General features: G+C 45.4%; 14 protein-coding genes across 14 annotated transcripts; 6 read left to right on the top strand and 8 right to left on the bottom strand.

Annotated features, from left to right (window-relative positions):
- VTP01DRAFT_8327 (uncharacterized protein) lies at nucleotides 1-4307 on the top strand (the record flags this gene model as incomplete). The annotated part of the gene is made up of 8 exons (XM_069387436.1): nucleotides 1-183; nucleotides 246-389; nucleotides 455-820; nucleotides 889-1122; nucleotides 1179-1595; nucleotides 1665-3713; nucleotides 3783-4102; nucleotides 4157-4307. The coding sequence occupies 8 exons, from the start codon at nucleotides 1-3 to the stop codon at nucleotides 4305-4307; spliced, it is 3864 nt and encodes a 1287-aa protein (XP_069241205.1).
- Nucleotides 4308-4655: 348 nt separating this feature from the next.
- VTP01DRAFT_8326 (uncharacterized protein) lies at nucleotides 4656-5710 on the top strand (the record flags this gene model as incomplete). Its single annotated transcript, XM_069387435.1, has 6 exons — nucleotides 4656-4713; nucleotides 4779-4795; nucleotides 4847-4974; nucleotides 5062-5164; nucleotides 5224-5346; nucleotides 5420-5710. 6 exons carry the CDS (start codon nucleotides 4656-4658, stop codon nucleotides 5708-5710), a joined length of 720 nt encoding a protein of 239 aa, XP_069241204.1.
- Nucleotides 5711-5895: 185 nt separating this feature from the next.
- VTP01DRAFT_8325 (uncharacterized protein) lies at nucleotides 5896-8120 on the bottom strand (the record flags this gene model as incomplete). The annotated part of the gene is made up of 2 exons (XM_069387434.1): nucleotides 5896-6242; nucleotides 6299-8120. The coding sequence occupies 2 exons, from the start codon at nucleotides 8118-8120 to the stop codon at nucleotides 5896-5898; spliced, it is 2169 nt and encodes a 722-aa protein (XP_069241203.1).
- Nucleotides 8121-9269: 1149 nt separating this feature from the next.
- VTP01DRAFT_8324 (uncharacterized protein) lies at nucleotides 9270-10270 on the bottom strand (the record flags this gene model as incomplete). Its single annotated transcript, XM_069387433.1, has 5 exons — nucleotides 9270-9384; nucleotides 9458-9672; nucleotides 9800-9904; nucleotides 9967-10100; nucleotides 10177-10270. 5 exons carry the CDS (start codon nucleotides 10268-10270, stop codon nucleotides 9270-9272), a joined length of 663 nt encoding a protein of 220 aa, XP_069241202.1.
- A 748-nt stretch (nucleotides 10271-11018) lies between these two features.
- On the top strand, nucleotides 11019-11372 carry VTP01DRAFT_8323 (uncharacterized protein; the record flags this gene model as incomplete). Its single annotated transcript, XM_069387432.1, has 2 exons — nucleotides 11019-11040; nucleotides 11173-11372. 2 exons carry the CDS (start codon nucleotides 11019-11021, stop codon nucleotides 11370-11372), a joined length of 222 nt encoding a protein of 73 aa, XP_069241201.1.
- An 18-nt stretch (nucleotides 11373-11390) lies between these two features.
- Nucleotides 11391-12245, bottom strand: VTP01DRAFT_8322 (uncharacterized protein; the record flags this gene model as incomplete). The annotated part of the gene is made up of 1 exon (XM_069387431.1): nucleotides 11391-12245. The coding sequence occupies one exon, from the start codon at nucleotides 12243-12245 to the stop codon at nucleotides 11391-11393; it is 855 nt and encodes a 284-aa protein (XP_069241200.1).
- A 1593-nt stretch (nucleotides 12246-13838) lies between these two features.
- On the bottom strand, nucleotides 13839-14066 carry VTP01DRAFT_8321 (uncharacterized protein; the record flags this gene model as incomplete). Its single annotated transcript, XM_069387430.1, has 1 exon — nucleotides 13839-14066. The coding sequence occupies one exon, from the start codon at nucleotides 14064-14066 to the stop codon at nucleotides 13839-13841; it is 228 nt and encodes a 75-aa protein (XP_069241199.1).
- A 34-nt stretch (nucleotides 14067-14100) lies between these two features.
- Nucleotides 14101-14550, bottom strand: VTP01DRAFT_8320 (uncharacterized protein; the record flags this gene model as incomplete). The annotated part of the gene is made up of 1 exon (XM_069387429.1): nucleotides 14101-14550. One exon carries the CDS (start codon nucleotides 14548-14550, stop codon nucleotides 14101-14103), a length of 450 nt encoding a protein of 149 aa, XP_069241198.1.
- A 241-nt stretch (nucleotides 14551-14791) lies between these two features.
- On the bottom strand, nucleotides 14792-15194 carry VTP01DRAFT_8319 (uncharacterized protein; the record flags this gene model as incomplete). Its single annotated transcript, XM_069387427.1, has 2 exons — nucleotides 14792-15036; nucleotides 15101-15194. 2 exons carry the CDS (start codon nucleotides 15192-15194, stop codon nucleotides 14792-14794), a joined length of 339 nt encoding a protein of 112 aa, XP_069241197.1.
- Nucleotides 15195-16717: 1523 nt separating this feature from the next.
- On the top strand, nucleotides 16718-18498 carry VTP01DRAFT_8318 (uncharacterized protein; the record flags this gene model as incomplete). Its single annotated transcript, XM_069387426.1, has 2 exons — nucleotides 16718-17467; nucleotides 17530-18498. 2 exons carry the CDS (start codon nucleotides 16718-16720, stop codon nucleotides 18496-18498), a joined length of 1719 nt encoding a protein of 572 aa, XP_069241196.1.
- Nucleotides 18499-18674: 176 nt separating this feature from the next.
- VTP01DRAFT_8317 (uncharacterized protein) lies at nucleotides 18675-19771 on the bottom strand (the record flags this gene model as incomplete). The annotated part of the gene is made up of 3 exons (XM_069387425.1): nucleotides 18675-19336; nucleotides 19391-19648; nucleotides 19714-19771. The coding sequence occupies 3 exons, from the start codon at nucleotides 19769-19771 to the stop codon at nucleotides 18675-18677; spliced, it is 978 nt and encodes a 325-aa protein (XP_069241195.1).
- Nucleotides 19772-20223: 452 nt separating this feature from the next.
- On the bottom strand, nucleotides 20224-20615 carry VTP01DRAFT_8316 (uncharacterized protein; the record flags this gene model as incomplete). The annotated part of the gene is made up of 3 exons (XM_069387424.1): nucleotides 20224-20262; nucleotides 20321-20353; nucleotides 20415-20615. 3 exons carry the CDS (start codon nucleotides 20613-20615, stop codon nucleotides 20224-20226), a joined length of 273 nt encoding a protein of 90 aa, XP_069241194.1.
- Nucleotides 20616-21020: 405 nt separating this feature from the next.
- VTP01DRAFT_8315 (uncharacterized protein) lies at nucleotides 21021-21811 on the top strand (the record flags this gene model as incomplete). The annotated part of the gene is made up of 3 exons (XM_069387423.1): nucleotides 21021-21199; nucleotides 21263-21680; nucleotides 21749-21811. 3 exons carry the CDS (start codon nucleotides 21021-21023, stop codon nucleotides 21809-21811), a joined length of 660 nt encoding a protein of 219 aa, XP_069241193.1.
- A 673-nt stretch (nucleotides 21812-22484) lies between these two features.
- VTP01DRAFT_8314 (uncharacterized protein) lies at nucleotides 22485-23665 on the top strand (the record flags this gene model as incomplete). Its single annotated transcript, XM_069387422.1, has 4 exons — nucleotides 22485-22624; nucleotides 22694-22945; nucleotides 23005-23223; nucleotides 23275-23665. 4 exons carry the CDS (start codon nucleotides 22485-22487, stop codon nucleotides 23663-23665), a joined length of 1002 nt encoding a protein of 333 aa, XP_069241192.1.
- Between the last annotated feature and the right edge of the window lie 135 nt (nucleotides 23666-23800).

Here is a 23800-nt window from a genome sequence, read left to right as displayed (position 1 = left end):
ATGGCTGCAAAAAAGAGAAAGACCTCTGATCAAGACGAGAGCAAGCAGTCTGGCACCGCTGCGTCCATTCTGTCGAGCACCGCTGTTGCAGAAGTCAGCTTCCCTCGAGGTGGCGCTGGCGTCCTGACGCCTTTGGAACGTCGTGAAATTGCGATCCAAGCAGCCAATGACCTTTTCTCAGAAGTAAGCCTTCACTGTCAATGACATTAAATGTAAAACGTTTTGCTTATTCGCGATCCACGTAGAAACCCAAGAGCGATGAAGCCGAGGGACCGGCCAAAAAGAAGAGAAAGGCCGACAAGAAGAAGGACAAAGGCACAGCAGTCAATGTAGCAACAAAGGAAAAGAAAAAGAAAAAGTCAAACAGTATTGCCGACTTGTCATTCAAGGTAAGAAAAAACAAAGACAAAAGGAGTATTGCTTGCGTATTATCATACTTAACACTTTTAAGCAGCGTCTCACTGTCGGTTCTGTACTTTTTGGATGCATTTCCCAAATCCACGATCTCGAAATGTTCGTCTCACTTCCCGGTCAGCTGCGAGGCGTCGTCGCTATTACCGAGATATCCGACCAGTTCACAAAGGCCGTGGAGCAAGTAGCGAACCAGCAATCGTTCGAGAATGACGATATGGAGGAGAGCCAGAATGCAGAGTTACCCCGCTTGCAGCAATATTTCCGTCTCGGCCAATATGTATGCTGCAAAGTCATTAACATGGTCAATCAGGATGAAAAGGGCAACAGCGTGAAAAGGATCGAATTGACTTTGCGACCTGACGCTGTAAACAATGCCATCATGAAGAGAGATGTCACTACCGGCGTGGTAAGTTGATAGTGTGGACGAACCGGTTCCAGACGACGCATCGTGTGCTCATCAGCTCTCGAATGTAGATTCTTTCTGCGAGCATCGCCAGCGTAGAAGATCACGGCTACATTTTGAACTTTGGTATCGAGGATCTGACCGGCTTCTGCAAGCACAGCGATGCCAAGCAATACATTGAAAAATACAACAACAGACAGCCTTTGGTGCCTGGCCAGATTATCCAATGTTCCGTTTTACAGAATGCTGGTAATAAGCGCACAGTCAACGTGACGTTCAATCGGGATGCCGTCGCCAAGAGCATCGTAAGTTGGCTTAAACCTATAAGGTTGATCCTGTATACTTATTTTCCTTTTATTAGGCCAAAGAACCCTGGTCCAACTACACATCTGTTCCTGCAGGTTTGTTGGTCAACGGCGTTGTGTCCGAGATCCTGTCAAACGGCCTTCGTGTCACGTTTATGGGTCTGTACGACGCTTTCATCGAAATGGTCCACGTTCCTGTCAAATTAAACCTTGAGGAGGAGTACAAATTGAACCAAAAGGTCAAGTGCCGAATCCTCTATCGAGTCATCGACGCCGAGAACATCATTGTAGGCGCTTCGATGTTGCCGCATATTCTCAACCTCACGTCCCCCTTGCCTTCGGAGGATCAATATGTTGGACACGTCTATCCGTTCGGTACGACGCTGGAGGAGGTCACAGTTACAAAGATCAAGCCTCGCGGTGGTGTGCATGTTTCCATCGCTGGTGTCGAGGGCATATCCGGTTTTGTCCATGTAAGTTGGAAAACTGATGGCTTGCTTGTTAGAGACAATATTCATGGCCGACACATTTTTCTATTTTAGATAAGCAATCTGTCAGACGAGGCCAAAAAGGAGAGCATCGAAGCCGACGGACCTTTCCAAGTCGGTTCCAAGCACAGAGCGCGTGTCCTCGGTTACAACCCCATTGACGCCATCCTCCTTCTCAGTACAAAAGCCAAAATCCTGTCTGAAAAGTACTTGCGAGTACAGGATGTCCCTATCGGTGAAATCATCGAAGGCACTGTCAAGAACTTTAAAGAGAACGGCATGAACGTGGCCATCTCCTCCAGCATTAACGGTTTCGTCCCTACTGTACATCTCGCAGATGCCGCGTTGACGCATCCCGAACTCAAGTACAAGGTTGGCGCAAAGGTCAAGGGTCGTGTTTTGTCCATTGATCCTGTCAAGAACCGGCTCATGTTGACGCTGAAGCAATCACTGGTGCACAGCGAGTGGCCCATCATCAAAGACTATGAAAACATCGAAGAAGGCATGACCACGCACGGTGTCATCTTCAGCATCAAATCATTTGGCGCGTTCATCCGTTTCTACAACAACGTCACTGCTCTGTGTCCAGCTTCTGAAATGACTGAGACTCAGGTACCTGACCTGTCCAAGGTCTTCCGAGTCGGCCAGAGCGTCAAGGCATACGTCAAGACCGTCGATCCTCAGCAACAAAAACTCATTGTATCGCTGACGAACTTTAAGAAGGAGAAGCGTGAAAAGAGACAGGAGCGCAAGAAACAAGAAGAACAGGAAGCGAACAAGAAGCAGACTGCTGAAAAGAAGGGAGGAGCATTGACCGAAGTTCGCACCATCGACACGCTTGAAGAAGGTTACATCGGCGAAGGCACTGTCACCAAGGTGAACCGTGCACACGGCTTGATTGTCAAGGTTGGCACTGGCGTGACCGGCCGTGTCCACCGTACCGATATCTCTGATGTGTTTGTGGACAACCCGACCGAAAAGTTCAAAAAGGGAATGAAGGTGCGCTACGCCATTGTGAGACTGGACAAGAAGCGCAAGCAGGTCGATCTGTCCCTGCGTAAATCGCGCACGGACCCCGATCAAGTGAACGACGACGAAACCGACGTGGCACCTGAAGTCAAATCCATCGATGAACTGTCGGAAGGCCAAGTACTACTCGGTTACGTAGACAACGTTGCAGATTCTGGTGTGTTTGTCACTGTTGGACGCAACGTCACTGTTCGAATCAAGATCGCCCATCTCTCTGACGAGTTTGTCAAGGAATGGAAAGGTCTCTACAAGGTCGGTCAGCTCGTCAAACTCAAAGTCCTCCAAGTCGATACCGGAAGCAAGCGTGCCGAAGGTACGCTCAAGAGAAGCATGGTAGAAGGCGTCAAGCCAAAGAAGAACAAGAGCAAGAAGCAGCAAGATGCTAGCGATGACGAAGACCAAGTCATGGAGGATGCAGATGCTATGGAAACAGATGATGAAGAAGAAGAAGAAAGCGACGAGGAGGAAGATGTCACGATGATGGATATATTAAGTGAAGATGAAGACGAAGACAAGGATGATGCAGATGAAAACGACCCAGCAGCACCCGATGCAGATGATGAGGACAAGCTTGCGCCGTTACCAGTGAGCGATGGATTTGACTGGACTGGCCAAACTGCTGTCCAGGACGAAGAGCAGCAACAAGGATCTGAATCTGAGGACGAGTCTGACGAAGATGAAGACGTTGACAAGAAAAAGAAAAAGAAGAAAGAAATCGTCGAAGACAAGACTGCTGAGCTATCAACGAGCGCACCTCAGTCCATTGCAGACTTTGAACGTCTGATTGTCGGCTCACCAAACTCTTCGTACATCTGGATTAACTACATGGCATATCAGCTGCAGCTGTCTGAAATCGACAAGGCTCGCGAGATCGGCGAACGTGCGCTGTCGATCATCAGCTTCCGCGAAGAACAGGAAAAGATGAACGTCTGGGTTGCCATGCTTAACCTTGAGAACACTTATGGCAGCGACGAGTCGCTTGAGCAAGTGTTCAAACGTGCTTGCACCTACTGCGAACCCAAGAAAGTATACCTACAACTCTTGAATATCTATGAACGAAGTGGCAAGGAAGAGGCAAGTATCCTTTTTCTAGCTAATTCGAGTTGTATGCAAATGAAATATTTACGCCTTTCTCTTTAACAGAAAGCCTTGGATCTCTGGAAACGCACACTCAAGCGTTTCAGCCAGTCATCCAAAGTTTGGACCTTGTGTGCCTCCTTCTACATCAAACACAACAAGGCAGACGAAGCCAGAGAACTCATGACACGCTGCACACACGTTCTCCCAAAGCACAAGCACATCAAGACAATCGTCAAATTCGCCCAGCTCGAGTTCCGGCACGGCGAGGTCGAACGTGGCCGTACTATCTTTGAAAGCCTAATCAGCGATCATCCAAAGAGGATAGATATCTGGAATATTTACCTGGACATGGAAATAACTGCAGGCGACCAAGATGTCACCAGGTAAGCATCAAAAGATATGCCGCACTTTCGCACAGAGTACTGACATTTGCTTAGACGGTTATTCGAGCGCATGACATCCATGAAGCTTTCATCAAAGAAGATGAAGTTTGTATTCAAGAAATGGCTCCAGTATGAAAAGGAGCACGGCGGCGAAGACGATATCGAACGAGTCAAAGAGAAAGCCATGGAGTTTGTAAACAAATAGAAAGAGCACACACACACACGCCATGTTGTAGCATTTTATACTCTATATATCTCTCCCTTTCCACGCACAGCGATGATTTTCTTTTCTTTTACTTCATCCATCAAAAACATTTTCCAAATATCATGTACAATTTTCTTCAACCTCTTTGCTATTCAGCACCAATAGAAAGGCATCAATTTTTGTTCATCTCTTTCGTTGTCCCTTTATCTTGGACGACATTGGATGTTGCTGTGTCTATATTGTGAATTCATGTTCACCACGCGACTCTTGGAGGTTCATTTCTGCAAGCAGACCGAAATTATAAAATGCGATGCATGATTTGGGAGGAGAGGCAATTCTCTTCCGGTCATGGACTCACCGGCTGCTCACCCTCCACAGTATGCACCGAACTATTACAAAAAGTCAAGTAAGTTAGACATGATGTACTTGCATGTATCCATTCTTAAGCAGGAATTGAACCGGCCCATCTAGATTTAAATCTCGATGAGGTACGTTTAATGCTCCTTTCATTCCCATGCTGCTCTCTGACATGAAAGTAGGAAGTACGGTTGTTCACAAACAACAAGGAGCGAGACAAGTACGACAATATGGCGGATTTGTTTGCACTGATTGTGCTCATGGAGCATCTCGAGAAGGCGTTTATTCGCGACTCTATCACAGCAGAAGAGTAGGTATATCTTGGCTCACAAACACACACTTACATATATATACCAGAGTTTTTGAGTACCTTACATGCAAAAACCCACCTTATCAGATACACACCTCAATGCACCAACCTCATTGCAAAATACAAGACAACCATGAACTTTTTATCAGACAGCGTGACGAACCTGGAGACGTTCATGGACGATTACAAAGTAAGGATGATATGTATATATACATGCAGTACCTGAATGGTGCTAAAGGCCCAATCTAGTTGACATGTCCGGCAGCCGTCAACCGATTTAAAATTGGAGTACCTGCGACGTACGAGCATGCAGTGGGAGATAACAAGCAGGATGTTGGCAAATCTGCAAAATACGTGTTTGAAATTGTACAGGTTAGTTTTCAAAAGAAAAAAAAAACCGATCCATGTCGAGTTTTCGAGGGATGTACCAATCAATCTCTTGCAGCAATTTATTACCCTGATGGATACCTTGCGATTGAATCGATATGCAGTGGATGAACTTCATCCGATCTTGGCAGACCTTATCCAGTCGCTCAACAACATGCCCGGTCTGCCGGCTGACTTTGAGGGCAAGGCCAAAGTACGCCAATGGCTTATCACGCTGCATTCAATGAAGGCTAGCGACGAGATCACAGAGGAGCAAGCACGCCAAATGCTTTTTGAAATGGAGCAATCACACACGGAGTTCTATCGTTTAATTAGTGGAGAACAGAAAGGGTTGGCAGGAACAGAATAAAAGGAGGTAAACTATGGAAAAGGACCATTCTTTTTTCCTTTGTAACCCATTGTAAATCAAATGTGTAAATGGTATCGATAGTAAAAGAAAGAAAGGAAGAAAGAGCACAAAGGAGGAAAACAAAAAAAGAAGAAAAGGACATGTTATGTACAAAGAGTAATGCAAGGGAGAAAAAAAGACAGCAATCACTTGAACGTAACGGGCGGAACGGCGTCGCAAGGCGTTTGTTGCCAGGCATGCTCTAGCTGCTTGAGTTCGCGTGTAAACTCTGGGCTCGGCATGGATGTTGATTGCCAGTCTGTCTCCATAAAGCTGCTGACTCTGCCGTGGACGCGTCCTTCCATTTTCATGAGTTCAGCGATGAATCCAATGTTAGGTGACATGTTGGGTCGTGCTTTGATGACATGGCGGTATGCCTTTTTGAGCGTCCAGCGTTCTGAGGTCACCAAGTACGCAAGGATGGCTGTGACGGACCGGGATTTGCCAGCTTTGCAGTGAACGTAGACCGGTTCGTGGCTTCGTTTTGCTTCCTCTAGAGATATATTTATTAGTTTTTTGAACATTTATACTCCAATTTTCGCTGCTTACCGATAAAGTTGACGGCTTCCATCATAACCCAATCAATGTTCTTCATTTCTACAGTGTCGCGCGCTGCTATCTTGCGGTACATGACTTTGCCTTGCAACACTTCGTCGTTACACTCTTCGGCCATGTTGAGCACTCGGCGGATCTTGCGCAACTCGAGTTCTGCAGCTTGCTCAACAGTTTCAATCTCTGGACCGACAAAGAGGAAGCCGGGGATAATCTCGGATATCACAAAGTCAAAATCGTTCTCGGTCTGGGGGGATATCGAATCGTGAATGCTAACTTCATCCTCGTCTTCGAGTACACGAGCAAGAGGTGAAACGGATGACGTTGACGTGGTTGCGCTCGGCGCTACCAAAAGTTGCTGAGGATCAAGCAAATCATCTGCTGCTTGTGCTGCTGCTTCGTCGTTGTTAGTGGCAGTCCCGCTGCCCAAAAAGAGATGCCCGTTTGCTTTTGCTGCCTGCTGCGATCTCCGGCTTGCGCGCCGAGCTAGCGCATTGGCATTGTTAGCTCTCGCTGCTTGAGTATCGAGACTGAATAAACTTGTACGTCTGTGTAGGTCGTTTTTGCTACTGATATTTGTTCCGATCGTGTAGCTTGCAGATCGTCTAGGTAAAGCTGCGCTGTTGGGCCGGCCCTTTGCTGAATCTGATACATCTTCGCTGCCTTCAATGACATACTCCTCATATTCAGACTCGAATGCTTTGAATCCGCCGTCCAAATAGTGCACCTGGTCCAATTTTTGGTTGGCGTCTACGGCACGCTCCAGCACACTTATGAGAGTCCAAGCTTGTGTCGAGCTATGGGGCTGCATGTCTTCGTCGTATACGACCCAGACGATGTGATCATTCAAGCTGTTTCGTTTTTTGACTGCTTCAGCGGCCTTCTGCTCAAAGATAGAAGAGCCTGCCGGGGTTGTGGGCTCGTTGGGTTCCTTGCTTTGCAAAACTCGATTAGCATAGCGTTCTCGACCTTCGGGCGTTGTAATGAAGTTTTCCAGATTAAAGTTGGAGACGGTGCCGCGTTGGTAGCGTTTAATCAGCAGTGAGGGCAAGTTGACGTTTAGGGAGCCTTTGATGCGTCTCCTTTGAAACTCGAATAGATTGCGCACGTCGATTAAAACCAAATTTGTTTGCTGAGCTGCAAACATGGATGCCAACCGATCTGGCGAAAGCGGTTTGCCTTTTGGCTGCTCGTTCGTCCGCGACGTCGATATCGAGTGGGCTCTAGGTAAAACGAGCTTTGTTTGCGATGGTTTAATCTGGTGACTCTGTGAACGCTGCGGTAAAACGACGGTTGGCAGCTCATTGCTGCTTACCGACAGTCTCTCAACGCCAGCAGTGACATTGGCAGTGCACACAGCTTTGTTTGGTTTGTCGTTGCCGTCGTTTCTGGCACGTTTTGTCGGCTGCTGGTGATGGTGGTGGTGGTGGTCGTCGTCGGCGGTAGTAAAGAAATTCTTTGCCACATGCTCCGTCGTGGTAGGACAGCTCTCGTCATATGCCGGGGTTGAAGCGGTCCTCACAGGTTTCGGTTTTGAGTCGGCCTTAGGCGTTAAAAGCGTCGTCGTCGCAGGCACCATTTCAACATTAGAGGTATTCAAGCGAGCAATGTTTGGAAGAGATGTAGACTGTCGAGGAGGTGTAAAGTCGACCCCAGAGTCCTGGCGCTTTTGTGGTACCTGCCATGCCCTCCTTGTCAAAGCATGAGGGAGTTTTCGAAGGAACGCGCTAGCAAGACCTTGAGGCCTTTGTGGTGGTGGTTGCAAGGAACGAGCGGTATCGCCTGGTCTTTTCGGCTTTCGGTATCGGTCAAAAATCATAGTAGAGGGGAAAGGAGCGTAGTGAGTGTGAGCTTGACAAGAAAGAAAGGGAAAAAAAGAGGGTAAAGAAAAAATAAAAACGATCGAATTTTGTTTTAATTTTGGGGACTGACTGAATTTTCGGCATCAAATAAAATAGACCCGACCATCAAAATTACGAACTGCAAATCCAAACAAACATGCCATACATTCGTTGTACCTGGATGTTTACCCATCATAGAAATTGAAACAAAAACATAAACATGAGCTGTTTTCAGACTTGAAAGACACAAACGGATACAATGGCAGGTGTTGTTTGTAATATATTTCATAGTACCGGCATTCGCTTTTCATTTGCTGCTATGTATAGATTGTGTAACCATATACCATATATTCAATTTCTTTTTTCTGCTGCTTCTGGGCGATCGTGATCACTCAGAAGGATCTCCATCGGCAGATACCGATTACATTCGGCTCCACTCCCGGACGATCGCGTGGCACATCCACAAGACGGTATGTTGGTTTGTGTGTAAAGTAGCATCATCGTTACGACAATATTCGGCCGATGAGAAGAGAATGGATTCGACCGTGTGGTTCTTTTTCTTTTTCCAGGCAATGCCGCCGATTCAAAATGGGAAGGTGTAACAACATTTGCGAGCGATTATTGAAATTACTTGTGCAGATTCTTGCAAAGCAGAAATATACCACACTTCCTGCGGATATACTCTAAATTCCCAATTTTCGGCTACAAAATAAAGCGCCAGATCGTTGGTGGTAATATCCGGAGGAATATCCTCCATTTTTTGATTCACATTATGCTTAATGTTGGATCATCCAGCCATCTTGCTAAGCCTTATTCGCGTTGAAACAGTTATTAGACGAATGTTTGCAAAAGTATACAAAGGAATGCTTGTGAGGAAATTCGCTAGCTAGACTAAATTTCAAGCTATCCTTTCTAAATTCTTTAACTGAATAAGACACAAACAATTTAGGCTTGTTTAGCAGTGTCATGAGATTGCGCATGTAGAGAGATAGTACTTTCCCATATTTACGTTGATGACCCCAACGTCGGTTTCCCCAACAAAAAAGAAGAAATACGGACAACGAAACAAGGAATGGTTCGCGCGACTGTATCAAGACGCAATATATAGGTTTTTAATAAGCTCTTCTTCATCGGAAGACGTCTGTGTTACAAAAACTCGAGTTGTCTCGCAAGGAATCGTTGTGTGTCTTGTATTCCATGATTGTGTCCTGTGGCAGGTTTAGAACACGTTTGATGGTATCCCTATTAATAGCCAATATAGTTTAGCTCGCTTTTGCGACAAACTAAACGCGCATATAGCTTATTTGAGGCTGACCTTATTTTCAGATTGATCCGTCCATTAGATGATGTCTTGTTCCATACGGAAATGATATCTTCTGAGCTTCGAATGGATAACACAGCGCCGCATATTTCATCTTCTACATCAAACTGCTCGCCGATAATAGCAAGAACAAGCGATTCCCAGTACCTGCTGGCTAAACCTTTCTTCAATCGTACGATCCACTTGCCTCCATTAATGTTGGCAGCATCCTACGTTGAAGAACATATAAATATTTGTCTCTTATTTTTGCCCTTTCCTCAATCCCCACATCTTGATTCCCCTTTTTCCTCCCTCTCTCTCTTTTTCCGTAAAACATATATTATCCCAGTGACTCACCTCCCATACAGGGCGCACACCTTGCTTGAATAAATGGTAATCGCTGATATTCGGCAAACTGCTAGGTCGACGTAAATGACTGTACACTGCCCAGAATTCCTCAATCTACAACAGAATCCCGGTGAGTTATGCAACCCTGTTTTTTGCGAAATCATCTTGTTGCCTACCGAAGAAAATGCTGCGATGCGCTTCATGCTGCCTTCGTAATCCTTGATTTTGGCTTTTGGCAAGCGATGCATGAACCAAAAGACCCATGTGTACTGTAACGGGTGGTAATCATTGGTTGTGCCTTCTGATTGTGCTACTCACAGAAAACCGCAGTTGAGCATGGTTTAATTCTTTTTTTGCGTGTTTGCTACTGGTGAGGGGAATCGTACCTGAACTGCTGCTGTGTTCTACGGACGACGTTGGCTGTAGCGAGAATGACGGCTCGTGGGTGGCGTTCATTGTGGTTGTGATGGAATTGCTCATGGGACGTTGACTCAATATTATACAGGGATCTGCCAGTGCAGCAACGTTGGTTTTTTGATTGCATACGACGCGACTCAATGGGGTCCTACCTTTTGGTTAATTTTTCAAAATGTCAATGTTGAACGACGAAATGTGGTGAGTTTCAGTTTTTTCCTACTGACTTTCAAGTTGAGAGCGGAGCATACAGACAAAAGGCTCCAATTCGATCTCGCAAGTTGCCCCACCTTGCCACTCCGTCTCACCAGCATTTCAATGAGCCAGAGCAATGTTAATCACGGACTGTCTTTCCAGCGACGATGCATCATTCACATCAAATGTCACAAATTAATTATTGACATGAACTTTCTCAACGACTTTAGTATCGGGAGAAACTGACTGTGAAGAATGCTTCATACAGCAAAACGATCTTAGACACGACCAGCTATGCTAATAGCAACGATAACCTGGATACTTGGAAATCATTCATATCGTGAGAATGAGACTATGCAACTCGATGCTCACGATTTCCTTCAGTAACACTATCTACAAGAAATCCGGTACAAGGAATTTAAAGTGAAACAGGATCACAGCCCATCATGGCAATGAAACTGTCAGTATCTCGAGTATAAGAGATGATTCGAGGGCACAGACCGAATATTGGAGATATTTCAACGGTTCCAAAGGTGTACCAACCATCGCCCTGGAAGCGTAACATCCTGGTACTCATTGCAAATATTGTGGAACCTTTTGCTACACCGTAGGACGATCGATGCAAGGGCTGTTTGCAGCATGTATAATAAGGATCACTTTTGTTTGAAGTTTTGCAACTTTGCTGATAACTGATGAAAGAAAAAAAAGCCGAATAGATTTGGAAAATGTAAAAATGCAAAAAATTCTTTTGTTGTTATTATTGCTGTGGATAGCAAAAGGGGTATACGAGATGTGGGGATATGAAAGTATGAGATATTATGCTAATTTAGAATATGCTTTGTTTTTTCGTGAAGGCTGGCGCGTGCGTGTGCGTTTGTCTTGGGTGGAATTTGTGCGTATTGTGTGCGTGTGTGTTGAGTTAAATGCATACTGTGTGAAACAAAAGAAAGGATATTGGGTATTGCAGGAATGATTGAACGAATACGAAAATTTATGAAGAAACGTAAAATGGATATTGAACGTTGATTGCGGACGATGCATAGCTGTAGTCGCATGCTGAGACTGGATAAGCAGAGGCGTGAGGTACAGTGTTGATATCAATATATGGACTAAAGGATTGTTCAGAGTAGTAAAAAGCGTCGTGAGGTTGCTGTTGATAGCAGGGCTGACATTGCGGCAAATCATAAGAGAAGGAAGAGCGGTCATCGAACAGGTAGTTGGTGATAAAGGTTGCAGTGGTGGAGATATCGTTTTGAGGGTAAGAAAGATGAGGAGTCATGGTTCCGACGGTGCTGTCGACCGAAACCGGCGATGCAGCTGCTTGTGGTGGCTGCTGGGGCTGCTGGGGCTGCCGAGGAGGAGGAGGAGGAGGAGGAGATGGTGGTGGTGGCAAGACTTGTTGCTGTAATTCCGGTCTTAAGGTCTTGAGATCGCCGAGGTGTGTCTCGAACTTGTTAATTCGACGCTCGAGATGAGTGACCTGAAGGTTGAGATCGTCGTAGGCTGCCAGTAGCTCCTTTTCCTTTTCTGAAAGTCTGGTCGCGTATTTTGATTGGCCGATTTCTGACTTGCAGGTAGCATATGCATTGCGAAGACTTTCGAGCATGACAGTGATGTTGGCAACAGTTTCAAAGGTGGAAATCAATTCTGACTCGAGCTTTTCAACCTTGTTTGCAGGGCTGCTTGTGACTGACTTTTTAGTCGCGATCGTGTGCTGAGAGCCGGAAGAGCCCGTGCGCTTGTGTATGCGACCTTGTTTGACAGTGTTTACGCTTTGAGGTATGGTCCACTTGAGAGTAGTGTTTTTGGGTGCGTGACGGTGGGGTGAAAGCACAGCAGCCGGCATGAGTGTATGAGAGAGGAAATAATGCGTTGATGTGGTAAGTGTGGAGTGAGAGAGAAAGATGCAAAGAAGATGGCGTTTACGAGGATACAAAAATTCGGTACGCTTTTATATAATCCTTCCCCTCAGGGTACAACATTCCATTTTTGGAAAGAGCGCGTTCAACATGCAAGTGACGTTACTTGCCTGTGTAACAGTGCATGACGTTAACATGCATATTCTTATTTTCCCCTTCATACACAGAAATAGAGCACCAAATCTTCGGAATGAATCCGGTTCGTTTGCATTCAGCCAATGATGGCGCCATCAGAGGTATTCTGTTTTACCAAAGAAGCTTCTTCGAAAGAGCGTCGCTTGCTGACCGTACCGTATCACCGTAGTACTCGGATTATCCGAATAAACTTTTCCCCAGTGTGTACCCATGACACCAATCAAAATCTTAACTCGATGAACAATTTTGTCCTGTGCGCAAACCGCCATCTTAAATATATTTTTATCTTCGGAATGTGCCATAAACGTTCCTAGGTCCCATCCCCTATTGGAGGAGTGCAGGTGCAACGCAGGAGAAGCAGTTTTCTTTTCCTTTTTTTAAACCTGCAGACCCCATGGTCTCAGCTAAATAGTCTAATTGTCTCTCATTGAAATACCTTCAAAAAACTATAAAAAGGCGGCCATGTCTGAGCTTCCTTTTGCTTCCCTCTGCTCTCGAATTCTCTTGTTATCAAACGTAATTTTTATATCCCTTTGCATTCTAAAAATCATCAAAATATTGAACGAATGGTTTATATAAAATAACAATATATATTATTTTCTCTTTCTTTGAATCTCCTTACAAAGCTTTTCTTTTGGGGAGTTGCTGAAAAAGTGGGAAGGTTGCTGACGAGAAGAATCGCAATGATGTCATTGCACCTTTTTGGTAACTGTGTGGAACGTGGCACGCAAATGACGTAAATGCAACTCCTTCGGCAACGTGGCAGGTATGGTGTCATTTTGTGACACGCTTTGACCACTTACGTCATTGTCATCTCGAATATTCTCGCAGAAGCTTGCGACGCACAGGCGAACCCTGCTTTCCCCGTATCAGATGCAAGCATTCCCAAAATAATTGCATTTCGATGCACTGTACAACAGAAGCTTGCTTGCAGATTTCCAGAAAACTTCTAAACTTGACGCAAATCTCAGTAGCGCCGTTCCAAAAATCTGCAGCTGGCTGAAAGCTTACTTTATACAAGAAAGATATTTACACAATGAATGGGCATTTTTGCAAGTGAAAATTTTTTTACATTACATGCTGTTTGGATGTACCCAGCAGGTATACCGACTTCTTCTAATACTGGCATAAGCTATCATAACATTCCCCACTTTACAATAAAAAAGGATTTTGAGCTCATCCAATTGTTTGCATTGAAATTACACTCTTTCCATAAAGTGATGTCGCCCCCAGTGAAAATCGGGCTTCCCAAAAATACGTGTGCTTACATAATTAGATGTCGGATAACCAGAAAATCTTCCCGTACTGAGGACTATATCAAGTACGTAAGCGTTTCAGCATTTAAGTACCACACCACAGTATTTCAAAATCGATATCTAATTTTTCTATAAGATGGGCAAGGCAACATCGTTGATGAATATGGCAGGCCTGAAGCCATGGACTATCTTGTGGGACGAGGAGACATATGTTGTTGAAACAGTGAACTCGCATACGCAGTATTTGCGCAATATGCCTTGCCCGTTTCTATACAGACTGATGAACCAGACACCAGGACCGACGTTGACAACTGGATCTGTTGATATAGTTGCCGAACTCGTGAAGAGAAGGTTCATCGTGTTTTAACAGCTTGTTTTCGGCTTTTTGCCATCAGCATCCAAAATCATGCCAACAAAGACTCCCGGATAGCGGCTGCTCTCGAGCGGCGAAGAAGCGCCGGAAGAGAAGATCGATAGAGGCATGCTTGCCGTAAACCAAAGCGGTAATGGTGAACAGTGTCATCTCATCATGGATTATGCATCCGGCAGCTTTGCCACCGACCACAAGAGGTTTGGGTGGAGTCGAAAGTCGTGGTTCAAAAGTTCCGCTGTTTCGTGATCTCTCCTCGAATGGTCCGAATGCTGTTGCAAGTCTCGAAAGGCCAGACTTCTTGATTCTGTCGTTGATGTCGTCGTTGGCAGATATTCGTTGCTGTGTCTTGACTTGCTGTTGGGAAAGTTGCACCAGGCAGTATAAAGTTTCGCTGTTCCCTTCTTGATCAAACTTGAGCGATGTGGTATCCAAGATTGTAAAAGAGAAAGAGGAGAATGAAAAGGACATATAACATCATCTACGATCTGATAGAAGTATAAAGCCGTGGTGACCTGATAAAGAACCGGACAAGAGTCTCACAGTATTTCCACTGTCTCTGTCTATTACTGCTATCTCACGCTAAACACACTCGTCACCACAAGCGACTGTTGAAGCGAAGTAATGGCGCTCGCATCCAGCGAACCAAACTCGTCCACAATTGTGGTGAGATTTTGTTTAGCGAGAGACAATCTAAACGGAAAGCAGTTTGTCAGCCGAGTTGCAGAGACAGCTTGTTGGGTATTGAGGCTTGGCAAGGCGCTTTGACAGGCTGATTCAAAGCTGGAGACAAGCTGTTTTCGAGATTCGAATGCGTCAAGCTTTCTTTTTTTTTTTTCTTTTCGCGACTGTCGCTTTCGACACATGATTTGCATTTTCGTCGTTTGTTTCTTGCAGGATCAATCTGTCTGACGTTGCAGAATGGACAGAGCACCGGAATTGGCATGGTAACCGTGCCTGGAAACGTTGCTGGTTCGAAATCGAGTTGCGTCGAGCAACTGGATCAACACTGTCCACTTACCGAGTTGCTCGCAACTCGCTAGGTGAACAATGCTCAACACAAGAGGTTCATGGCTCAGGCCTGCCATATTAATCAACGACGCTGCCTTGCCCATCTCCGTAGAAAAATTGATTATACATTCCTGAAATATGTGTGGTGTGGTACTTTTGAGTGTGCAAAATGGTGGGAAGAAGGAAAACAAGAGCTGAAACTCTTACGTACTCAATATAGTCCTCAATATGTGCCAAGCTTTGTGCGACAAGGCTTTCTGGTTATCCGGCTTTTGGGAAGCCCGAATTTGACTTTTAACAAAATGCGACATCAATTTGTTCACTGGGGGCGACATTACTTTATAGAAAGAGTGTAGCTTGACTGAGATGAGGGTTATTCCCGAAAGTGGGGTTTATGCGTTGCGGTTTGTTCGCAATCTGCAACAGGCATACGTTGTGATGTCATGTATCGCCCCTTTGTAATATTGCGGGGCAGCATGTTTCAGGAAGCTCCTGGATGCACCCCCTGATGAAAAGACATTATGGTTTGATGGTGTCATTGCAGCATGCTTTGACAATGCTTACTTCATCATTGTCCTGCATCTACCTTTTTCTCGTGAGAAGCCCGCCATTGTCACGTACATTGCCAAATTTACAATCTGCGACAAGGATGCAGGCGTTCGCCTACGTCCTCCCAGCCCTATGAAAGTAGATCAGATATAAATGCGGCAGGTAACTGCCAACATAAATTAGAATTTCGCTGAAAAACAATGCTTGGATACAGAGGAACGACAAAGTTTGATATATCTTAGGTATGAATCATTGGTATTTAGATGATGTATCGAGATTTTTAGAACCAAGGGGTCTCTAAAAATATCGCTGAGGAGCAAGTATTCTACCCTATTTTCGTAGTGAGAATACCGTGGAATTATCTAGGAGCAATGATATAGAGTGTACATATCGCTTTTGATGAATTAACGACGATAGCAATCTTTACTCGGAAGAAGAAGGATATACAAGTATGTACCAGGCGCGTTTGCTGCATGTAGACTCAATGTTCAAGCATTGGCTACAGCAACTGCTGCCCATGAATGGTTTCACGATTCGCCATAGGAGGAAAGGGCTGTTATTGGTGGAGCACGAGTCATCAAAACGAACTTTGCTCACACGGTCGTTGTTGTCAGAGAAGAGGAGAGCAAGAATACAGTTGATGAAAGCAACAAGAGCATAGTTTTCATAGCTAGTCTTGGTATAGAAAAATTATGTTGCTGAGATAAAATCATATGCATATCATCTACTAGCAGATCCTGACTGAACAGAGAGCTGAAAGTGTCATCACATGTCTGACCGTGCTTGCTGTGCGACAGTCGATTTTAATCAGTCAATTTGCCCGTCAATCCAACGTCGCTGTCGTATCAAGTGAAGACAGCTATCGCTATGCTATCGCAAAGCAGTAAAAAGACACTGTACTCGACACGTTTTCATTTCGATAGTGTTTACCTCAGCAATAGACGATTTTCAAGCAGCGGCAGAACTCTCACACGACGAATACCATATTCTCGCTAGATTGTTACACATGGGTACAACAACCGCCTAAAAGAAAAGTTTCTATTTTCATCGATGCATCTTACCCTTTAGAGCGTTACAAATGACAAGCGCTTCAGGGCAGGTCGACATTCCGTCAATGCCTTGCCTTGGGTTCTTATCACGGAAAGCCTCTGCTGCTGCCAAGGAGATCTTGCAATGGGCAAAGTGGGAACCAGGAACTCAGTCTCACAACTCGATTCTCTTAGTGGGCATTTGGTGGACCGTTTGCCTAGGAATTTGGGTCTGGACGATCTACGTTCTGCCTCTTTTACCAATCTTGTTGGTCGCAAGATCGTGGTCGTCATCGGCAGCCGCAAGCTCCTCAAAGCAACAGAAAACGACCTCCTCCAATGGCTTATTCGACAAGTCTGTTACCAGCGAGCAGCAGTTTGACAGCATCCTCAAAGTGCTCGTGTCCGTTGAAGACTTGCTCCATTCGATGGTCGCCCTTGTTCAGTGGTCTAACAATCCTGTAAAAACTCGTCGAACGTTCCTGAAATTGGTCTATGTCTATTTTTTGTGGATCACAGCGCACCAGCTTTTCGACACACGCTACATTATGCTTGTAATTGGAACGATCGCACTGACGTGGCAGAGCCCATGGATCGTTGTTTTCCGGGAGAGTATCCAGTATCCTTTGATAAAGTCCGTATTTGCAGCCTTATTCCTCGGCTCCTTGGAGACAGATGAAGACAAGAAGGATGGCATCATGCGACGTGCTCTCAAATTCCAATCTGAAACTCTGAGGGCGGCAGAAACTGAACAAAAGTTTGGACGATCAGAATTCACTTTTGTTATTTACGAGAATCAGGTGAGCTTTTTGGACCACAGGATCAGTATGGTGCTCTAACAAAGAGGGCAACCGGGTACCAGCGATTGTGGCCTTTTGGACAGTGGGAAAGTAAGACTCTTCCCGTGGAACGTGCTCCTTGGTCTGATGACGCCAATGAATCGGTACCAAACAAGGCCAACTTTGCATTGCCTGATGCTATGCAAGCTACAGTGGTTGATCACTCCAGACACGACGTGGAATATAAGAAGACTTGGTCGTGGAGATGGCTGGATTCAGAGTGGCAACTGAATTTTGACGGCAACGTTGATGAACTTGGCTGGGAGTATGGAACGATCGTGTGGACAATGTTTGATAGATATCCGAAAGGCTTCATGTCTGTCCGACGTCGTCGCTGGTCTCGAAATGCAGAGCTGGATTATCGCGTGGTCGCAGTTCACAAGCAAATAAACGGAGAACCAACATCAGACATTGCTGCTGTATCCAATGTCTCCAAGAGAACATCTCACAACGTCGGCCCGTTGCAGTCGCCTACTACAACTACGACAACGACAACAACATGTAATTCCGTGACGGCTACTGAAAATATCAGGAACGACAACACTGGCAATAACAAAGACAACAGTCAACCTTCTAGTCCGGTGCCATCGTCTATTGGGTCCATAGCATCTCTACCACGCTTGAATACGAGCAGAAGTACTACTGTAGCACCTGCAACTCCACCGATTGTATCACCTAGATCACCTGACGGCGTTCAACGGGGCAGCACGATCGATTTCCCATCGAGTCCTGCACCGAGACCAAGCCAATCCACGGCAACGATCAACAGCTCTGGACAATCAGCTGGCACGGAAAGTTTCCGACGCAGGCGTGGTAACAGCTTTGCGCAGAGCAACGGATATACCAATAGCATGTATGCATCCTCCATTGTATCAGAAGACTGGAATGAATCGATGGCATCCCTCGATAAGCGGGCTAGCATCCAAAGCAGAGACACTATCGGATCTAAGAAGCGTCGAGAAGCTGTTTGGAAAAGCATCGTTCGCAACTAATTATCCTCTCTCCTTTTTGGTTACCATTACACATAGCATTTATATATATTTCTCTCTAGGTTTTGCTTTTTTATTTCAATCTAAATAACTCGTGTCAAACTTCAATCGTTGTTTGTGTGCATCTGTTGCTTTTTGAGAACGCTCACGGTCTTAGGATTGCTTTCTTGTTTTTAGTTTCATGAAATCATTTTCGCCAAGTTATCACGGATTACGGTCTCGGCTTCATTCACGATTCTGGAAACGAGTTCTTCGCAAGTGGGAATATCATTGATGAGGCCGACCACTTGGCCGGCGCTCCACACTCCATAGTCCTTGTCGCCATTTATGTATCCCTGCCGTCCTCGTGATCCCGAGACGAGTTCACGAATATCTTCAAACCGGACACCAGGTTGTTTTTCTATGCGGTTGACCTCCTCAGCTACTTTGTTCTTGAACACTCTGGCAGTGTTGTGGAAAGGACGGTACAGCAGCGCTGTGGATCGTTCATCCGCTTGCACGATAGCTTCCTTAAAGTTTTGATGTATAGGTGCCTCCTTGGTGCACATGAATCGAGTGCCCATATTGATACCCTGAGCTCCCAACGCAAGCGCTGCTGCCAATCCGCGGCCGTCTCCAAATCCGCCGGAGGCAATGTACGGGATGTCCAGTGTTCGCGCCGCCTTTGCCAAAAGAATCAGGCCGGGTATATCATCTTCACCGGGGTGCCCAGCGCACTCAAATCCATCGATAGAGACTAGATCGACCCCCATACGCTGTGCAGATAGCGCATGCTTGATAGCCACACATTTGTGGATTGTGGTGATACCAGCGTCCTTGAACATGGAAATGAACTCTCGTGCTACAGGGGAGACTGTTATCCACCTGATAATTTTTATATATTGGATAAACTTACGATTATTTCCAGCAGTCTCGACGATCGGTACCTTCTCCTCGACAATGACCTTTGCATAGTCCATGTAGGGTATAGGAGTAATGCTGGGTAATATTGTCAGGTTGACACCAAATGGCTTATCTGTCATTGCCCTGCAGCGCTGGATTTCTGCACGCAGCGCTTCGGGTGTTGGCTGCGTCAAGGCTGTCAGAATCCCCAGCGCTCCCGCGTTCGAAACAGCTGATGTCATTTCAGCTTGACCGACAAATGTCATGCCACCTGAACACAGAGGAGGAATGTATAAACAGGATAGTATAGTTGCTCAGGGCAGCCTTGAGTTTTACCTTGAACAATCGGATGCTTGACCTTGAGAAGCTTGGTAAGTTTGGTAGTGATGACCATGGCCGGGGAAGAAGACGATCATTGACAGTTGGGTATGATGTACTCTCTTTATTCACGTTCACGCTGACTGGCGGCTTTCTCCCCAACGGCTCGTGAAATTTTTAAAACCTTCTTGTGTTCACCATGCCTATAGCTTTTTTTTAGTATGAATTGCAAACGTAGCATTTTATTGATACTAAACTTTCAGACAGCTCAAGATCCCAGTATCTTTGGTACAATGATTTTTGAGAGTGAACACAAACATACTTCCCGCGGGAAGAAGCGAAGTACCGGAGATATGTACATAAGGTTCTTTTTATTGACGTGAGACCACAGCCAGCACAATACTCACATACAAAGCAGCGGTCAACGTTGACGATTGCTGGCAGCGATGTATGCGCCGGATGATACGATCAAATGCGGCACTTGTTCCTGATGCATGACTCCAGTCCATGTTAGCTTGAGGGAACAAGTTAATACGCTGGATGTGCATTGATGTTATCGAGATTCATCTGTGAAACTATTTATTCAAAAAGAAGGTTCAAAATTTGCCGAGAATTTTCCTGATACCTTGTTGAAATCGTACAAATCAAGGTCGCTATTCTTTAGTATTAAGTTCGTCAGGAGAGCTGGCTGCATCTTTGAGCTCGTTCGGCGGTTGTACCATATGTCTGGTCCGATTTTCATGCTTTCTTCTGTTGCGTACGTAATAGTTTTCCGTGTCTGGAGAGCCTGGGAGATTAGGAGAATGCAGCTTAGATGTCGTGGGATCCTTCTGAAGGCTATGGGAAGAAGATCGGATAGTCTGTCGAGCCATTCTCTTTTCTGGCCCATTTCGGCCGCGGAGCGGGAGGATAATGGGCATTATGCAGTTCAAAGGGCGAATCAGAAAAACGATCAGTGACGTTACTATTAGCAACGTGGCGGCTTCGATCGATCCACCGCACCGGCATAATTCTTTTGCTATTATTATATACATATATATACAATTTCAAGCAAATTGTCCATCAAAGGGACATTATTTCAATCAATAAATGTACTAAAAACGGCTACGTGGGTAAATATGTCTGGAAGGCTCGAAGGTCAGGATACGCTGCAGTCCAACATTTAGGAAATGCGGGGAAGGTCGCGGGTCGTACAAGGCGCCGTTGCGCGAGCTAATAGCCCATTGTTCACCTGGATTCTATAAAAACGTATCAACTTGGCAGCTACTGACATCTTGGCCTTTGCCAATTTAAAACAAGCCTTTTACTATTATCAGCGGTATAATATGTCCTCTGATTTCAAACCGGAGGTGGAGCTTCGCGAAGTAGCTGTGGTAGATATCCCGTCGTCAGGTTCTGAAGCGATTGCCACCAAAGAGGCTACAACAAATCCGCACCACGGCGCTGGTCAACACCATCATCAACAACATGGACAGCCCGGCCACGGCAACCCACTGTGTATCGGGTTCGCTGCCTTCTAGCTCTGCTCCTTTGTGTTTGGACTATACAACTCTGGTCTTGTCACCAGTCTCCCTCAAGTCGCGATCGGTGTCTCGCTTGGTTTTGGCGGCATGGGCCAATTTGTAGCCGGTATCCTGTGCTATTTCCTGGGCGAAACGTTCCCAGCTACTACCTTCCTAACGTATGCGGGCTTTTTCTTTGCGTTCGGTGTCATGTTCTGTTCTGGGTCTGGCTTCTTGGAAGCAGCAACTGCGGGAGGCTCGTTGCACGAGCTCAATCAGTGTATGGGCCTTATCCAGCTGGCATTTGCCATCGCAACCTTTTTCTATATCTTTGGTGCTTTGCGACAGCCGAAAACAATCATACTCTTGCTCCTTCTCGTCTTTCTTACCTACCTGGTAGGTGCGATTGGAGCGTTTACTGGAAACGCTAGCACGACCAAGGGTGCTGGTTGGCTCTCCTTCCTTGTCGGTGTCGTAGGATGGGTAAGTTCTAGCCGTATGGTAAAAAATCGGGCCTCGTTTGAATGTTAACACTTATGGTCGTTTAATAGTATATCATGTGTGCCTTCTTGTATGAAGATAAGAATACCATGATCAAGTTACCGCTATACTAGCCCGGTGGGGTTCCTTTCTCATATGCTGATAGTTACACCCGCAAAGTAAAAGCAACATGCAGCGCATGTTAATATTTTGTATACCGTTGAATTGTTTATATCATCCTGCCTTTATTCTGTGAGGAAGAGCTTTCTTTATGATATGTTGCTCTGCTCTGCTAGTTTGAAGAATAGTGTGTGCTACTGTCGAAAGTTTAGACTACGGTTACATTGCGTTCGCGAACATTATCTTATAGGGTTAGAAAGATGTCCCTGTGACAACGTATAAGGTCTATGCCATGCAACAAGACAATCGTACGAGTAACAATGTAATTCCAAGTTCGATTATCGAGAATCGTCGTTGAATTTATTTACGGATATATAATAGTATTCTACATTTTTCTGCCATGAAACAAGTCGATGTAAATAATCCTAGAATGAATCATGTATGCGTCATTCCCAGGAAGAAGCATTCAAGCTGTACTCAGCCAAAATACTTCTTTTGACATTTCCAGAAAGGGGGAGAATGCAATGTGTTAACGCCGCAGCGCGAATTTGGAAGGAGACGCGCAACCACTTACTGTGTAGGCCACGCAGAAGGTTTTAAGATTTGAAGTCAGATCCGATGCAAAGAAACAGGTATTTAAACAAGGTCGATCCTCTACTGACACTCCGCTCTTGTTAGAAGTAAATCATGTCTCAGCTTAAGCAGCTTGGCAAGAATGGTCCTATGGTCAACCCTCTTGGCCTTGGATGTATGGGCATGAGCGAGTTCTACGGCACTCACAACGACGAAGAGAGCATCAAGACGCTTGAACATGCTATTCAGCGAGGGTAATTTATACTTGGCTTGCAGTCATCTATTTAATGCAAGGGCTTATGCTTACTAACTATTATCTCTAGATGCACATTCTGGGACACGGCTAACGTGTATGGCAATGGCGAGAACGAACGGCTTCTCAGTCGAATACTCAAAGAGCACCGCGACAAAGTCTTCATTGGCACCAAACTCGGGTTCGTTCGCGACGAGAAGGGTGGATTTTTGGGAATCTGCGGCAAGCCTGATTACATTAAAAAATGCTGTCAGGAGTCTTTGGATCGTCTGGGTATTGACTACATTGATCTTTACTACCAGCATCGCGTTGATCCGGAGACGTGAGTGGTCATGTATATCTATTTGAGGGCGCAAGTTACTAAAATGGAATATTACATAGTCCTATTGAGGAAACAGTCCAGGCTATGGCCGAACTAGTAAAGGAAGGCAAGGTTCGTTACCTTGGTCTGTCTGAATGCAGCGCAGACGAGCTTCGACGCGCCTACAAGGTCCACCCGATCACAGCTGTTCAGATGGAATACTCGCCTTGGACGCTTGATATTGAGCAAAATGGTCTGCTTGAAGCCGCTAGGGAGCTTGGCGTTGCTGTTGTGTGCTAGTAAGTCGATTTTACTTTGCAGATATTGGTCAAAGCTAACAATGAAAATAGTTCTCCTCTTGGTCGCGGTTTCTTGACCGGTGCTATCAAATCATACGATGACTTTGAAGAAAACGACTTTAGACGAACCTCGCCACGTTACATGCCTGGCAACTTTGAAAAGAACCTGAAATTGGTGGATCAAATCAAAGATCTAGCCGCTAAGAAGGGTGTTACTCCTAGCCAGTTTGTCCTCGCATGGATCCTTGCTCAAGGCCCGGAATTTTTTGTTATTCCAGGCACCAAGAAAATCAAGTACTTGGATGAGAACTTGGGTGCTCTTGATGTCAAGCTTACTCCTGAAGAAATCGCAGAAATGCGCGAAATCGTGGAGGCGGCCGAAGTTCACGGTGCTCGCTACAGTGCTGCATTGAAGAAAATGAACACTAACGCAAAAAGCTAAATACTGTAATATTTTATAGCGCTAAGTACAATCATAACGCATGGAAATAAATGCGAAATAAGTACCTAGGATTGCTGCTGCTGTTGATTCGTAACTTCCACATACTTTGCAGGAGTATATGTCATTAGTATAATT

Source organism: Rhizomucor pusillus (genome assembly GCF_041956525.1).
Source record: "Rhizomucor pusillus strain CBS 183.67 unplaced genomic scaffold VTP01scaffold_5, whole genome shotgun sequence".
Lineage (NCBI taxonomy): Eukaryota > Fungi > Mucoromycota > Mucoromycetes > Mucorales > Lichtheimiaceae > Rhizomucor > Rhizomucor pusillus.
The sequence above is the reverse complement of the archived record's forward strand: the minus strand, read 5'-3'. Positions and strand labels throughout refer to the sequence as shown.